This window comes from Nannobrachium achirus (assembly GCF_963921795.1).
Source record: "Nannobrachium achirus genome assembly, chromosome: 9".
In the NCBI taxonomy this organism is placed as follows: domain Eukaryota; kingdom Metazoa; phylum Chordata; class Actinopteri; order Myctophiformes; family Myctophidae; genus Nannobrachium; species Nannobrachium achirus.
In genome coordinates this window covers 18,217,317-18,234,235 of record NC_137818.1, presented here as the reverse complement: position 1 = coordinate 18,234,235, position 16,919 = coordinate 18,217,317, and the positions used below count along the sequence as shown (strand labels likewise).

The 16,919-nt window shown below is 43.7% G+C and overlaps 1 protein-coding gene across 4 annotated transcripts in view; it reads left to right on the top strand.

Annotated features, from left to right (window-relative positions):
- tasorb (transcription activation suppressor b) overlaps positions 1 to 5,277 on the top strand; it is a 34,790-nt gene extending 29,513 nt beyond the window's left edge. For 3 of the 4 annotated variants that reach the window (XM_080733805.1, XM_080733804.1, XM_080733802.1), the window contains exons 21-24: positions 398 to 506; positions 1,516 to 1,694; positions 2,492 to 2,626; positions 3,334 to 5,277. In XM_080733805.1, the coding sequence (XP_080589931.1) occupies positions 398 to 506; positions 1,516 to 1,694; positions 2,492 to 2,626; positions 3,334 to 4,691 (1,781 nt within the window). In that variant the 3' untranslated portion in view covers positions 4,692 to 5,277. The remainder of the gene's footprint in view (positions 1 to 397; positions 507 to 1,515; positions 1,695 to 2,491; positions 2,627 to 3,333) is intronic. The other variant, XM_080733803.1, reaches the window with a different exon arrangement.
- The last annotated feature ends 11,642 nt before the right edge of the window (positions 5,278 to 16,919 follow it).

Below are 16,919 nucleotides of genomic sequence, written 5' to 3'. Positions count from 1 at the left end.
CTGTTTCCCAAACACTGGGTCAGGACCCATTTATATGGGTCACCAGTAAATATATATTTTTTTATTCCTTCAATGTTGTAATTATTTAAAAAAGTATATTTTTAAGGGGGGAAAAAAAAGCTTCTTTTCAGAAAGAAAATTCAACATTTCTTTTAATCATAAAATCCAAGGAATTCCATGTAAATGTTTTTATAGAATTACTTAGATAAGTAGTGAAAATAGCCGATCTACAAGCTTACAACGTGGCGCGAAGCGACACTTAAACTTGAAGATCTGCTATGTTCACTAGTTTGCGTCCCGGGACAATGTCTAATTTCTCTTTTGGGAGAATTGGCACTGGTCCCAGCAAAAATGGAATGGCTAACCAGTTGTTGTTTTTTTGTTTGTTTGTTTACAGAGCAGTTACAGGGTCTGCTGGGGTTCTTGGAGGAGCAGTGCACCCCGGAACACCCATGGCAGTGGAAGGTGCACTGCAAGTCCCAGAAGAAGCTCAAAGAGCTCGGCAGGTCAGTGCCCCCACCCGTCGCTTTGGCCGTGCTTCCAGGAAGAGTACACACACACACACACACACACACACACACACAGTCAAAAATCTGTCAATTTAACTCAAGAGTGTGTGCTCATATGCAACCAAATCCATTCGGTTCTCTAGAGTTACAAATGATTAACTCTGTCTTACGAATGATTAAAAGCGTCCGTTTGAACTTGTCAAATGGATGAATGAACCGTGAGGATTTCAGTGTGGTGGCAGAGGTCCAGAATAGCTCGGATTGTGGTGGTAAAGAGGATTTTCTTTTTGTCGGGTGGAAACCTTATATGTCCAAAACTCTTACCTTTCGGGATTAATATTCAAAAGCAGCAGATCTACAAAGTTCACAATGTTTCGAGCTTGGATCTGCTACTTATGTGTAACCCTGTAGTAGGCGTAGTGGGATCACTACTTATGAGTTAACTCATTCGCTGCCTTTTCAAAATGGCTGCCAAGTACCTACCAGGATGCCAATTCCATGTAATTTTTAGTGCACGGATCATGCATGCCCATGCCTATGCCACCATGTCTGTGCACGCTGTTCACAGCTTTCAAACAAAAAAATCCGCTTGGAAATCCGTTCAGGCATTCATGAGATAGAAGCCATTATGTTTTCTTCAAATGTAAACAAACATGGCTGCCATGTTTGATAGATGTGGTTGGTATGGGGGTTAAACATACAATTTCGCGATTGCGATCATGCCTACTACATTTTTGGTGGTCCAAAAAAAAAAAAAAAAATATATATATATATATATATATATATATATATATATATATATATATATATATATATTTTTTTTTTTTAAATGGCTGCCAACTCGGGAAACTCGGGCCCTGGCGGCCTCTAACAACGGTAATAACTCGGGAAACTTGGGAGGGGGCAGCAAATGAGTTAATTTACGAGGGGGAAAAAAACACGATAAATTAAAACGTGGTGACGGCAGCGACATGTTTTTTTATTCCCTCCTGTCACGCCCCCACAGGATAAACTCCAACGCCATGGGACTGCTGAACCTCCTCACGGTCTACCAGAAGAAGCACTTGGTGGAGTTCCTGCCTTACCACGAGTGTGACACCCAGTCCCGCCAGGCGCCCGACCTGGACTGTCTGATCAAGCTTCAAGCTCAGCACACCCAGCAGCGGCACCTCATCTTCCTCACAGGTAGCAGCAGCAGCCGCATTATCAGTGTCAAGTAGGGCTGTCACAATTATTACATACTCGTCTAATCGCAATTATTTGAGGTAATCGCAATTATTTTGCATAATCGTCAAAATCGTTTCCATGTTGAGAAATGTTAATATACTTTCAAACACTTTAAAAAAGTAGTGGAAATAGCCAATCTACAAGCTCACAACGCGCCTCATCGCGAGCTTGTAGATCTGTTATTTCCTCTATCAATGTTCTTTTTTAAGTATAAAGTTGTCAAATATGTCAGTACTTTCTTTGTATATTTAAGTTATGTGTCATAATTGCCATGTGCAACTTCAAAGACTAAAAGCCCAACAGAAATGTAATTGTCAACGACAAAAACACAGTCGCAGTTATTTGAGTGACATAATTCAAAAATGTAACGTTCAGTTTACGCAGTCATGATGATTTGGGGTGCTATGGCATCTGCATGCTTTTTTCTTTTTTAGATGAATCTGTACATGAGACAATCAAGTGCTAGTTTATAAGCACTTCTCGATAAGTATAAAATCGTTGAAATAATCGCTGAGAAAATGATTCCTCGTCATAGGCCTAATGAGTGAAGTGTTCAGAGACTAGCTTGCGATTCTGTTGCATGTCGGGACACTTGAATATTCTTGAATATTTTTCGATTGAAGAATGCATATGGAAATTCTTTGACACTGTAAGAATCAAAGGCTTTACTTGTTTGTCCAGTCTTGTCCTTGAATAAATTGCAGCATTTTGAGCAAATTATTTTTATTTATTTTTATTCCTACTTGCCTTTTCAGAGAGGCCATTTGAGATGTTCCTCCAGTACTCCAGGAATGGAATAGTGATAGCGAGCATTGATGACATCATGACCAGTTTCCACAGCCTGATTGGCTCCATCGATCAGAATGAGCTGCCGACTCCGCCCTCTACAGGTGGGTAATAGTAACAGCAGCTTTTGGACTTGAACTCGTTATTTCAGGTTGGACTCATTTAACTGAATACTTAAGACTTTCATTGCATTCAGTTGATTTTATAAGGTAGAAAAGTTGGTGCTCTAAACTCGAGGCCAGCGTTCAAGTCCACAAATAACAGAAAAGGCTCACACACTGGGACAAAGACATTGAGGCTTTTTGGATGCAAAACATTAAATCAATGACTGACTGGCTGACTGACTGACTGACATCACTACAGTGCCCAAATTTGGAGATGACATCACATACTGGCCTGGTCAGTGGTCACAGAACACCATATATGGGCATAAAAGAGTTCCAGTCAGACGATAGATAGATGATGACTATTCTGCCCCAGTCTGGGTTCTCCAACATTACTTCTGAGACTCCTACAGTCAATCCCCCATCGCACACCCCCGGGCACAGGACTAGTATTGAATTACAAGGTGAAATAAGTGACACAAGGAGTGGACATTTCGGTCCTCGGACCGTCATTCACACTGAATACATGTAATGCAATTGATATAAACTTCCAATGAATGAAGAGGGCTAGGCTTATTTGTATCTATTTGTAGCACCACATTTTTAACCTAGGTAAGAAAACTACTGCAAAATAAATAGCTATTATTGCAGTTTTGTTTTGTTATGGCTCTTGTGATGAACGTTTTCTCTCTCTCCCTCTGCCTCAGTAGTGAACGAGGAGTGCGCGGAGGCGGAGGACATGTCACTGGACTCTGACGACGGCGGCGAGCCCTCGGCCATAGCCGAGCCCTCCTCCTCCTCCCAGCAGAACCAGAGACCCCCCGTGCCCCCTGCCCCCCAGGGACCCCCCGCGCCCCCTGCCCCTGCCCCCGCAGCAGCAGCAGCAGCGGAGAAGCCCCCGCAGCCCCCGCCCCCGGAAACCGAGGAGTTCCGCCCCCCGCTCCCTGACCAGCAGCAGACCACCCCCGGCAGCACCCCCAAGCTGTCCACCGCTCTCAGCACGGCACTCTCTCAGTTCAAGGCCACCAACCCCATGGCCTCGGCGGGCGGCGTGGATGTGGGCAGCATGTCGCCGGGAGGCTTCGCCGTCAACCCCCACCAGAGCTTCTTGTGCCCCACGGCCTTGTGGGCGTCCTACACCGCGGCCACGGCCTTCACAGCCTCGCCGGCCTATCCCGCTTCGCCCTGCAGCATCACCCAGGAACAGGAGTACCGGCCCCCTGCCCCGGCCTCCGCCACCACCGTCGCCCCCACAGCCCCCACGCTCCCAACCCCGGGGGCGCCCCCTGTACCTCCCCCCCCTCCGCACCTAACGCCGGCCCCAGTCCCCAATCTCCTGACGACCGCCCCGGCCCCCTCGCTTCTGACCTCGGCACCCAGTCTCCTGACCACGGTGTCGCCCCTGGCCAACATGGCCTCTCTCCCCATGGAGGTCAAACCTCCCCCTCCGCCTCACCTCATGATGCTGGGTCACATGTACGGCTCCGACCCCACGGGGGCCTACACCTCCACGAACAGCGCCGGCGGGACTCCCACCCGGCCGGGAGACAGGACGCACGGTGCACCCGGGGAGGCTGCTGTGTGGGGGGCGGCAGGGAAAGGCGCTTGTGACACTTCCACAATGCAGGGAGTGGCCCTTCCTGGTGCGGTGGCCCATAGTGGGCTGGTCCAGGCCGGGGAGTGGTCCGAAGCGGTTGGTGGCAACACCCCTGGTAGCCAGGGAGGCAGGACTCCAGTGGACTGTTCCGACAGCCTGGGAGCCGCTGTGGGAACACCCACAGTGGGGGGCTCGGCGGTCAGACCTAAGCTACCCACACACGCACTCCACAGCGGGCCCTACGGTTGTATAGGTGCTATTCCCGGACAGATGGACCAAGGGGCTCTGCGTGGGCCCATGGGTCCCGGTTCGTTAGGGGGCTACCGGGGGAGAGGGGTCCCGCCGGGAGCGCAATGGCCCAGGCCGGGACTAGAAGGGCCTGGGGGTGGACCCTGTTCCTGGGGCTATCCAATGGGCAGGGGAAGGGGACAGGATTACTACACATACTCTCACAGTTACTCCCCCTGAACAGACAGACAGACAATCATGGTGACCTAATAAAGGGGAACACGCCATACTCCAGAGACTTATTAGAGCTGGCTGAATGTATATAATTACTTGTCATAAAATAAAAACACGTTGATTTAAAAGAAAAAGGAAAGAAAAAAACAAACACACAAAAGAAAGAAGGATCCTGGTTTTTCTACATTAATAAATAAGAACTTGATACAGGCAGTGCCGAGTGTCCTACTGTCGTGTATACTGTATTACGTATGCTCTTTCCATGTGAGCCCTTTTAGACCCTGTCCAAACCACTATATTTATATTTGCCAAGAAACGCAATGGCCTTCCAGCTTCTCTCGGATTTGTCACGTAAATTTCTGTTTGTCCCAATTTTGGAAATGGTTTGTGAACAAGGGGCGAAGGCTGATATTTTTTTAAGGAATGACACTTTTGCTGTTGGTTTTTCTTTTTTTCTTTTTTTTTTTTCTTTTTTTTTTTTTTTTACATCCTTGGTTCAAAAGTCTAATACAAAATAAAACATGTTTCAGACCTTGTGTGTGCAATGGTTTTGATGACGGTGTCAAACGAGCCATTAAAATAATAAACCACTCCTGTCTTTTATGTCCTCTCTCTCACTCATATCTCATTGTTTTTTTTTTTTTTTTTTTTTGCTGTCCCCTTTAATGACAGCAAAGGTGGAACTACTGTGTCAGCCATATAAATCTCAGAGCAAGAGAAGATGACTGCGATGAGCAGTGAGAAGTTCCATGAAGTTGAAAGAGTTATGTGAATAAAAGCGTATGCCCTTTGAGAGCACAACTCTGACTCGGTACCTCAGGCCTAGGCCAGACAGAGCTGGATATGTCATATATCCCGGTTTTTCAGATATCCACATAGAAATATATCTAGGTCCACACAACAAAGATATCTAGGTCTAAATGTATCTGAGTCCCCAGAACTCTACTACGGGGACAAGAACACACACAGTAAAATCTTCAGAGATATCCGGGTTCCATGTCTACACGGATCCAGTGAATCAGATATTTTAATGTCTCCACTTATTTATCCGGTTACAAAAATATCCAGCTTTGCGGCCAAAATATCCAGCTTTGTGTGGCTGCAAGCCCCAAACGCACAAAAAAATGTCTAGCAAATGTCTAGCTTCAGAAATATCCAGCTCCGGGTAGCCGGCACCTTAGTCTTCCTCCAGATACTCTGGGACCTTGGTTTCCAAATGAAATGCAGAATCCAAGTTCAGGGGCGTCGCAAGAGGAAGAGTGGGACTGAGTTCCCAAGGTGGAGGGGCCTTGATTATTTTATACTTTAGCTATTGAAAAATAGCAGATATACATGCTCACAGTGCGGCACCGAGTGCCACGCTGCGAGCTTGTAGATCTATTTTTGAAAATGTGTAATAATTTGAATGTGTTAAGCGAACATTTGTAACTCAAATGTTGCTTATGGGAAACTGGTTTTTCAAAAAACCTTAGAAGGATTTGAAATATTCAAAGACTTGCAAAAATGTACAAGATTTTTCAAAAATAGCAGATCTACAAGCTCGTAGCACGGCACTCGTGCCACGCTGTGAGCTTGGATATCTGCAATTTTTCAATAGTTAAAGCACAAAATAATGTGTAATGTGTTCCCTTCCCAGTCTAAATGGGTTACCCCCCCCCCCCTGTCAAAGCAAACCTGGGCTTCCATAACACCTCAACAGTGCCACAGGCTGATCACCTCCGAAAGTTCAAAAGTATAAAGCGCATAAATTAACATCCTTTTCAAATGGTTGACATTTGGGTATTGTAAATCCTTTTGATTGGTCTTGTGTAATATTCTAATATTTTGAGATATGGATTTTTTATTTTCACTAGCTGTAGCCGGCTACGCCATAACCCCCCAAACAGTACGAAAAAACAAGACCTTTCAATATTTCTCTGCATGTGCAATGAATCTAGAATATATGAACGTTTATTTATTTGAATTATATTACAAAAGAGTAATACGTTCATCAGAGAACGTTTTAGAACAGTGGTTCTCACTAAATGACTAGAATATCTAGAGCTATTTTAATACACACCAGTATTATTTGATTTCAAGGCATTTGATGCAGCTGCAGGGATAGAAGGTGAACGGCAGAGGCCGCTGTTTCCTGTGGGATACTGGCTCAAGTTGATAACACCTGCTATAAAGGGCATACATTACAAATATTGTGGAAGATGGGTTAACTTAACAGCTTTTCCTTTTTATTTGCCAGGTAAGCTTATTACGAGAAGAACGTTATCCTCACGTGCCCAGCTAGCCCTGATACATGACTGCCTATCATGATGATAGATAACCGGCTAGTGTGCAGGTGAAAAAAATAGATAATTGGTACTTCCTGTGACGCAGTTGACTGATGAGTGCAGTTCTTCATTTCCGTGTTTCTTTTTTCGTGTGAAAAATGGTCATTATAGGCATAAATATCTAATGCCACTGTAGTAAAGTGGCCAGGGGCAACAATATAAGCCCTTAGGTAGCTGTGTTAGCGAAATTATGAACTATGAGCTCAGCTAGGACTCAGGAGACTGAAACAAACTACCCTAGAGAGACAGAGCAGAGGTAGGCCTTGAATGTTTAATGGTATGGTAGCCTATGTCATGACTTAATACACTTGGACATTAGCCTATCTATGCTATAGTGTAGCCTAGCTTATAAATGTTTAAAATACATATTATACAGATAGGCCTATATATGCCTATATAAAAAAACTCAGTGTTCACTCAGTGTTTTGGCCTACTTGTGGGACTGCTTGGATAAGTGGTCCAGGGGGTCCTCAGCTGAATTATTGATGATTAATCTTCACCATATAGGCCTATGTACCAGCACAACTAGTGTAGGCTACCAGAGAATAGTGACTATTAGACTTGCACTGTGATCATTGAAAGTAAAGGAATTCTGGACAAGATGACAGTAGCCTACCACAATGAGACAGACCAAATGTCTAACAAAACAAAACAAAAAACATGTAGAATTTAGAGGGAGGCTCTCTCCATTCCGACATGTCGCCACTCCGAAATGGACTTCTTATTGTCGGAGTGGCGACACTCCCCATGGGCCTAAGGTATAGCCTATCCCAGAGGTAAATCTTATTAAACATGGGTCTATGTATGTGCTGGGGTCCTTGAAACAAAGAAGGCTGAGAAAGGGTCACTGGTCACAATATTATTATTAGAACCACAGTAAAACTGATATCGTAGCCAATTTATTCAGGTGTTTGTACTGCAAAGATACAGTGGGCATTGTTGTAGCCCTAGAATATTGCTGTGATATAGCCGCAAATTGCAACACTAGATTTTTTTATACTCGGATGAATCTAGGGTTGCAATACCTCCCATAGGGATCCAATGCATGAAAACAGTGTTTTGCTATCTGATTGTATTAAACGACTTCAAACTCACCAATATTGTGGCTCTATGGAAAGCTTGGAATTTACTCTTGCTATCTGCAAAGTGTTTGTTTCTGAAAAATCCACCGTGGAATTGTTATGATTTTATTTTCTGTCAAGAAATTCAGTTCGGGTGATTATTTTTTCTAAGTGCTGGAGTTTGGAAGCGCTCGTGGGAAGTCACTCAGCAGTCCTGTGTACCAGCTGGTTCTGTCACATAGCCTAATGCAGGAGGCAGCGGGACGTGGTGTTATAGAAGACGAGCGCTTCCTAAGTTCAAGACTTAGAAAAAAAACATGGCTGCTCGGATTTTATTGACAGAAAATAAAATCATAACAATTCCACGGTGGATTTTTCAGAAACAAACACTTTGCAGATAGCAAGAGTAAATTCCAAGCTTTCCATAGAGCCACAATATTGGTGAGTTTGAAGTCGTTTAATACAATCAGATAGCAAAAAACTGTTTTCATGCATTGGATCCCTATGGGAGGTATTGCAACCCTAGATTCATCCGAGTATAAAAAAATCTAGTGTTGCAATTTGCGGCTAGCTGTGATATTAGGCCTACATACATTTCAAGACAAGTTTTATGTATTATGGGTTATGTATTCAATGTATTTGGAATACACGAAAAATGTATCCCTATGTATAATATCGCAGCCATTCAAGACCTACTATTGTTTATGCTGTGCAGACAACCTGACCCATGCCAGTTGAATGAGTAGCCACTATAACCCAACATTATGTTCAACATCTATTTGTGCTTGGTATCTCTCTCTAAACGCAACATCTAGTGGGAGAAATATGTGAAAAAGGTGTTCACTTCCGGCAGAAAGCGTGAAAATTTGCACCTAGGGGTATTTTTGTGCGCTGAATTCAAAAATTGACGGTCCCAAGCACTTTTCTCAAATTCACTTTTCTCTCATTCACTTACCATAGGGTTAGGGTTAGGAATAAAAGACCACCCAAAAATCTTCTTTAAGTAGCATGTGAGGGGTCTATCTAGGGGGTTTTCATGATTCTGAATCCATTCCAAGCATTTGTTTTGCACAAAAAACATTCCTTGGGCAAGAAATGGACCCCACAAACTATGGTTTAGTGATGAGTCATCACTTTTCAAAGTTTTGTTGTGTCCATTTCTCGGAAAGGAATGTTTTTCGTGCAAAACAAATGCTTGCAATGGATTCAGAATCCCGAAAAACACCTAGTTTGACCCCTCACATGCTACTTGAAGAAGATTTTTTGGGGGGTCTTTTTTCCCTAGTATGGTAAGTGAATGAGAGCCACCAGATCCCATGGGAAAAGTGCTTGGGACCGTCAATTTTTGAATTCAGCGAACAAAAATACCCCTAGGTGCAAATTTTCACGCTTTCTGCCGGAAGTGAACACAATTGCCTTTTTTTGTTACATATTTCTCCCACTAATCATCTGACGTCTAGGACAGTGGAGGGAGAGCTGAAGAAAGTACCACACCTGGGGTAGCCTGCTGAAAACAATGGCCCGGCCAGAACAGACATCTACATGCCAGCCGGCATAAAAGGCAGCAAGTAAGTAAAGTAAGTGTCTGTGTGTGTTTGTGTGTGTGTGTGTGTGTGTGTGTGTGTGTGTGTGTGTGTGCGCGTGCGTGCGTTTAACAGGCCCTAGAGTTTTAATAGGCCTTTTTTTTTCATCTTTAATACATATTCTAAATAAGGTGTCTTGTTAGAATGAGATGGGCCTTTCACTTTGTATGGGTGACAGTGGAGCGTGACGGTGACGGGCAGGGGTGTCGCACCAAATTCTGGGCCCTGGGTACAAGGATTCATTGACTGGGAACGCATTATTACGAGTTATTTTGTGCTTTAACTATTGAGCTAAACTATACAAGCTCACAGCAGAGCTTGTAGGTCTGCTATTTTTGAAAAATCTTTAAAATTTGTGTCAAATCCTTCTAAGGTTTTTTGAAAAACCTATGTTTCCCAACTCAACATATTTAGTTCCAGGGACCCCCCAGTAGCAAAATCTGAGTACAAATGTTCACTTAAAAATAATATTCAAAGATTTGCACATTTTCACGACTTTTCAAAAATAGCAGATCTATAAGCTCGCAGCATGGCGCTGTGAGCTTGTAGATCTGCTATTTTTCAATAGCTAAAGTATCCACCTCTTTCTGCGGGAATTTACTGGAGAACTTTTTGCACCACACTTCCGGTTAACAGCAGACATACAAGCTCACGTCGCGTCGCAGATGCAGCCGTTGTGAGCTTGTAGATCACACTCGGCTGCGACGCTGGAAGCTCCGTCCAACTTTTGCGCAATGCACGATGGGATGTCGGAAAGTTGTGGATAAAATAATTAAGTCCCCCCTCCACCTTGGGCCCTAGTAACTCCATTCCCCCCCCCCCCCCCCTTGTGACGCCCCTGGTGACGGGCCCTATGTCTGTGTCATAGTGTGTCTGAGTGGCTTCTCCTCCACTCTTCCCCCTGATGACTGTTTTGACAGTTCAATAATAGCCTTGGTTTGCCAGTGAGGGGCAACGCACCCCCTTGAGCAGTGAATGCAATTCCACATTCGTTATTATTCACAATAATAATTAAAAAAAAGAACTGTTCCCCCATTCGCGGTAATTAGATTCTTGAATCAAATCATTTTGTTGCCCCTTTGGATCCCGGCCCAACCACTAGAAAACAAAATAACCCCCAAAAGAGCCTCGTGCTTTTTTAATTGAAGCAGAGGACGGGGTGTTTTAGTCAACAGAAGGGCGCCGGTGCCAGAAGTGTTTTGGTCCAATGCCACTTTTTGAGAGTTCCTATAGAACAGGCCAGGGTAGGCAACCGTAGGCACGGGTGCCAACATTGGCATAGGGGAGGGTGGCACACTGGCATACTGTACGCGTGTGTGAGGATTTTTAATTAAAATCTATTGTTTTTTTAGTTTATTTTTTAATTTTTTAAATGATTACATTGATACAAGTAACTGGTATAGCTATGCTGTGTAGCTGAAACGTATTACGCCTCTGTCTTATTTAATTCACGGCTGACATTAAGTTATTGCAGCCATATCATTTGTTTTGGATTAAAATGGCCTCCAAATAGCATTAGGATGTGCAGTACGGATCGCTAATCCTAATTTTGAAATGCTGTTAACATGAAAAGGTTTATCCCTAAAGTCAACTGTTGGCTTACATAAGCAGGGCAGTCAGGACAGCTCTGTGAGAGAGGACGTTGATGATCACATTGTGGCCTGATGTGCAGTGGTGTAAAACAACTAATTACTAATTACTATGTACTCAAGTAGTGTTTCTCAACCACTGTGCCTGGGGACCTTTGGTGTGCCCCTGAGAAGGGTCAAGTGTGTCCCTTGAAACTGCTTGAAAGCCAGTATTGTATTTATCATTTTAAAAATGATTTAAACTAGTGAAAACAGCCGATCTACAAGCACACAACGCCTCGCACCGCGACAGCCTTGTATGATGAAGCAGGGCTTTATTTTGCGAAGAAACATACACATTTGAAACTTGGAAAATCAAGGTTTCTTCCGGACAGTGATGATATTTACACCCCCGTATTATGTTGGTGTACATACATTAACCACTTGAAAATAGCAGATCTACAAGCTCAAAACGCAGTGTGAGCTTGTAGATCTGCTTTTTTCAAAAGATTTGAATACCTTTTGGACATTTGAAAACTTGTGAAATGGGACTTTTACTTTTGGTCCTTTAAGTATATTTTGATGGCAATAGAGTATGCGCATGCATAAAGTGAATGGGAAATCGAGAGGCAAAGTGAGTAGCAAAGTCGCTTAACGTTGTTTAATGCAATTAGATAGGACTTTTCTGTTGGGATGTATGGGCTGTCAAGGCCAGAAAGTAGTTTTTTGCTACTCAGTAGACGATGCATAACTTCCGGGAATGAACTTTGTACATTTTTAATTTTGAATACCGGACATGTACGTACTTCCAACAGATTGTTTCGACAATAGGGTATTGATTCTTTTACTCAAGTAAAACACGTGAGTACTTATTCCATCACTGGCTCATCATACCATGAGTCCCAGCCCAGCTGTCTGTGTCTGGTGCGTCACAATGGTTGAAACAGCTTAGAGAGATTAAACAAAAAAAACAGCGAGAAATCGACAGAGCACCTGATTTCTATCCTCACGATAATCTCCTAATACCTAACCTCATCCCATCCCTCAGTTCATTGTCTACAGTGCTACCACTGGAAAACCACAGGTCATAAATAAATGGTACATTTATGTAGCGCCTTTATCCAAGGCGCTGTTCAGAGATTGTGCATTATATTCACCCATTTACACTCATTCATACACCGATGGCGAAGGAAACCATTCAAGGCACCAACCTGCTCACCTTGAGCAACTAGGGGTTCAGAGTCTTGCTTAAGGACTCTTCGACACCAACTCTGGGGGAGCCCGGGATTGAACTGGGAACCCTTCGGGAACCCTCCGTGTTCAAGACGGTTTCTCTACCCCTTAGCCACTGCCGCCCCTATTGATATAGTAGAACATAATAGTAATCATCTAAGAATTTGTAGCTTCCAACATGACGTTTGGGAGAATTGTTAACCCTTTAAGTGCCTATCCCGAACATGTTCGGGATATTCGGGATCAAAAACAATTTTTTATTTGCTATTTTACTTACCCCGAGCTGCTTGGAGCAACGTGGGTGGTCCCGGCTCGCCCAGCGCTCACCAACGAGAGACGCTAGATGCTCCGACGATTTATTCCATTGAAAATGGTTTAAAATAAAGTTTAGACCCCCCCCAATGTTCACCCAATGTTCATTGTAGGCGGCGCGACGTATTCCAGGGTGCCTATCCCGAACATGTCCGGGATATTTAATAAAATGAATTATTTTATCGGAGGCCTCAATGAAGCCCCGGTCTAGACGTCCATCCTTGGCCGGGACTTAGACTCGGCCATCCACGGGCCGTATTCGCGCTAACGGCCAAATCGCGCCGCCCACTCCAATAATAAATCACATTTAGACAGGATTTTCTCCGGATTGTGTCCCCAGACCCAAAGAGAAAGTTTTTTGCGGCTGAAATAGCTTTAGATCGGGCTTCTAAAGGGGTTAGCATTTTGGCTACGTGTCAGCTAGCTTCCTCCTCTCGACACCCAAAGCATTGACTGGAGTGAAAACACAAAGCAGTTGGGGGAGGGTCGACGAAAGCTATGGGGCTTTTAAGCCGTGACATCATTTTGTAGGCAGAGGAGAATCTGCCCCCAGAGCATTTTCTGTCCCTCGCTATTTCAAAAAATAACGACTAAAAAATAACGACTAAAGTATAATTCTAACACTTTCCTTTCAACAACAAAGAGAAGAAAAATGTCTAAATAGTAAAAATAGTAAAAAGATTCACGGAAACTGGGGGCAGAAACTCTCCTCTGCCTACAAAATGATGTCATACTTAACAGCCCCATAAAGAAGGTCTATGGAGATTTTTCTGGCACTCTAGCACCCCTTGTGGCCGGATGGCACTGTATGAGTTAAGATGGTGGAATTATTGAGTAGACAAATATATATTTATTGCGACCGTCAGGTCGCACTTACTATCAAAACCTCCACAAACTGTGAGTCAGTCAGTCAGTCAGTCCGTCCGTCCGTCCGTCCGTCCGTCCGTCCGTCCGTCCGTCAGTCTGTCTGTCACACCTCACACGTCACACTATTGCCCTGCTCATATCTCCGCAACCGTTGCCCCGATCCATGCCAAATTTTGCACACACACTCCTTGCCTGCCAAACTACAACCTCCAAGGACCCCCGGAGCTCCAGGGACCCCCAGGTCCCTGGGGGACCCCCAGATGTAAAAAATGACCAAATGTGCAAAAATGATCAAATGACCACCCCAACGGGGCTGCTCACGGGGAATTCCCGGGGACCACCGACTCCTGGTGCTCCAGAACGGATGCCAAAGTGGTGGCGCCCCCAGTGGAGGACCCCCTCCACTGCAGCTCACATAAAATGCCGAAACTCGGGCTAGGAGCGTCCGGGAGAGCCGGGGCCGGTACCTATTCGTCCGCCAAGGCAACGCGGAGACCCCACCCCTCATTTCTCACATGGCCCTCTTCTAGCGCCACCATGAGGCTGATTCTTGCAAAACACATTTTTGGACACTGCTCCTACAGATTTTGCCCTAAAATCACACAAATCGGTACACACTATGTCTACACTCATGTCATCAACATGGATCTGTCCCATATAGCGCCACCATCAGGCCGATTTCTTCAAGCACATTTTTGGACACTGCTCCTACACATTTTGCCCTAAAATCACGCTGCGACCTGACGGTCGCTTATCTCCCAATTAGGGAGTCTTACTGGTCATATATATCTCTATTCACATCCCTGGCAGCAAATCTCGGCTATGTTGTCAGCACAGGCCAACAACACCCTTTATGCCTCGTCACATTTTGTACACGCTGTAAATATGGTCATGATGATCGACTGATGCAGCATGTGACTGCACATGTGCAATGGAGGTAATTCTTGAACTGAAAATGTAATAATATTCGTGAGGTTTGCTTACCAGGGTGGCCAGTGGCAAAACATTTCTATTACTGATGTATGTTATTTATATCATGGGTCTTCCCCAGGGGGTCAAAATGTACTTGAGTAAAAGTACAAAAGTGTTGGTATGGATGGAAATGTGCTCATTGTGCACTGTGCAGAATGTCCCATTTCACAAGTTCAAAATATGTCATTTATTTTTTGAATGAGCTTGTAGATCGGCTATTTTCAAAGGGCCGAACAATACTCAAAAGCCACACAGTATAGTAACTAAAGTTACTCAAATAATTGTTGTGGAGTATGAGTATAATATTTGCTGCTGGGATGTAGTGGAGTAGAGGTAATGAAAATTGGAAATAGTCCAGGAAAGTAAAAAAAATACCTCAAAATGTTACTTGAGTAAATGTACTTACAGTAAGTACTTTACACTGCTGCATCTAAGCTATTTTCATCTTTCAGAGGGTTACTGTAGGGAAAGCTACCTGGGTTTGGCATTCTTCTTGTTGTCATGTCTTTGAAGCTTGTTGCTTTGCACCTCCCTGGAGCCTGTTGTGTGTGATATGGGATTGTGCTTTAAAGGCAGAGTGTCCTTTCTTCTGCCAAGAAAACTAAAGGGCACAAAAAAAAATCTATAAAAGATCAAGTCTTCTCTGAAATCGGTGCAACTGAGCGGGAAAAGAGCTGTTGCCCAAGTTGAACGCTGCCCAGAGAAATGGGTGATAAAGCCAGCCTTAAATAGGATAAGCTGCTCATCACGCCCAGGGCTGGACAATGTCAATCATCAGCTTATTTATTTTCTCCCTTTTTCGTATCTGTTAACGTTAACGTCAGTTTTGTTTGTTTTGGGTGTCAAAACCAAGAAAGGGATTTTGTATTATCTCACTTAAACACTAAAGCCAGAGTGCCAGACTGACTGGCAAAAATAGCAGATAGTTCAGACAAATTCACAACACGGCACGTTGTGTGCACGTGCTATTTTTAATACACGATCCTGGTGATCCTGAGGTCATGTTAGGATAACTTCTGACCGACGTACCTGCACTGTACTGTAGCAGAATGTGAGTTTCTATTATCAATGGAAAACATAGTTAATATAAAGTTGATCTTTATACTAATGCTAAACAAAGAGACAGGGTTTTAAGCAGAGATGAGGAAGATTGAATTGAGAGAATATGAGAATATCTCCCATGCATGGTTCGATAATGTGTTGCATCTTTATGCGAAACTCAATTAATTATGATGAAGTCTAACTTCTAATATCTTCACCAATCTGATATAGACAGACCCAAGGTATTGAATTGAACTGAATTGAAGATTGAATTGAGAGAAATATGAAAATATCTCCCATGCATGGTTTGATAAAAGTGCTGCATCTTTATGTGAAACTCAATTAATTATAATGAAGTTTAACTTCTTCACAGCTTCACCAATCTGATAGACAGACCCCAGGTGGTGTGACCTGGCACCAGCACCTCTTCCACATTTATTCTTGGCGCATGATTTACTGCGTACTTGGTTTGGTGCCAATATCACAAAAAAGGTTCACAGGCTCACAATGTGTTGCATTTGCAGCTTCAGTTTCCTCAGGGTCCTGCCCCCCACCAGCAACGCACGAAGGGATGGGACGATATGAAAATTTCATATCACGATGATCGTGACAAAATAAATCGTGATTTACGATATTATCGCGATAATCAAAATCCTTTATCCTGGGGTGGAACATTTGCAGACGCGTTGTGAGCTTGTAGATCGGCTATTTTTTGGCCAAGACATTTGATAAAGAGTGAAAAAAAAAGACTGTATCAAGTACGTATATTATAAGTAACTTTTACCAATTATAGAGGGTTTAAGTGGTACCGGATGCAGCTCGGCAAATAAAAGGTGAATTGATCCCAGTGCATGACGGAGGACGATATCACAATAAATTGAATCTCCATGATACGATTATCGTGAGTGTTTTTATCACGATAAACGATAATATCGCTTATCGTCCCATCCCTGCACGCACGCATGCACGCACGCACGCACGCACGCACGCACGCACGCACGCACGCACGCACACACGCACACACACAATTATTATACTGCATTTTTTACTTCTCTGCAATTACTGTAGTCACTTGTTATATATATTTACGCTATATGCAGTTATATTAGTGTTCTCTTGATTGCACAGTGTTCTCTTGATTAATTGTTAGTCTTGACTCATTTGTATTTTATCTTGTTTTACCTCCTGCAATGTTGCTACCTATATTACCAGCATGCTTTGTAATTGTATAGGCACACGCGACCCTAAACACCCTGAACCTTTTGAATGCTTA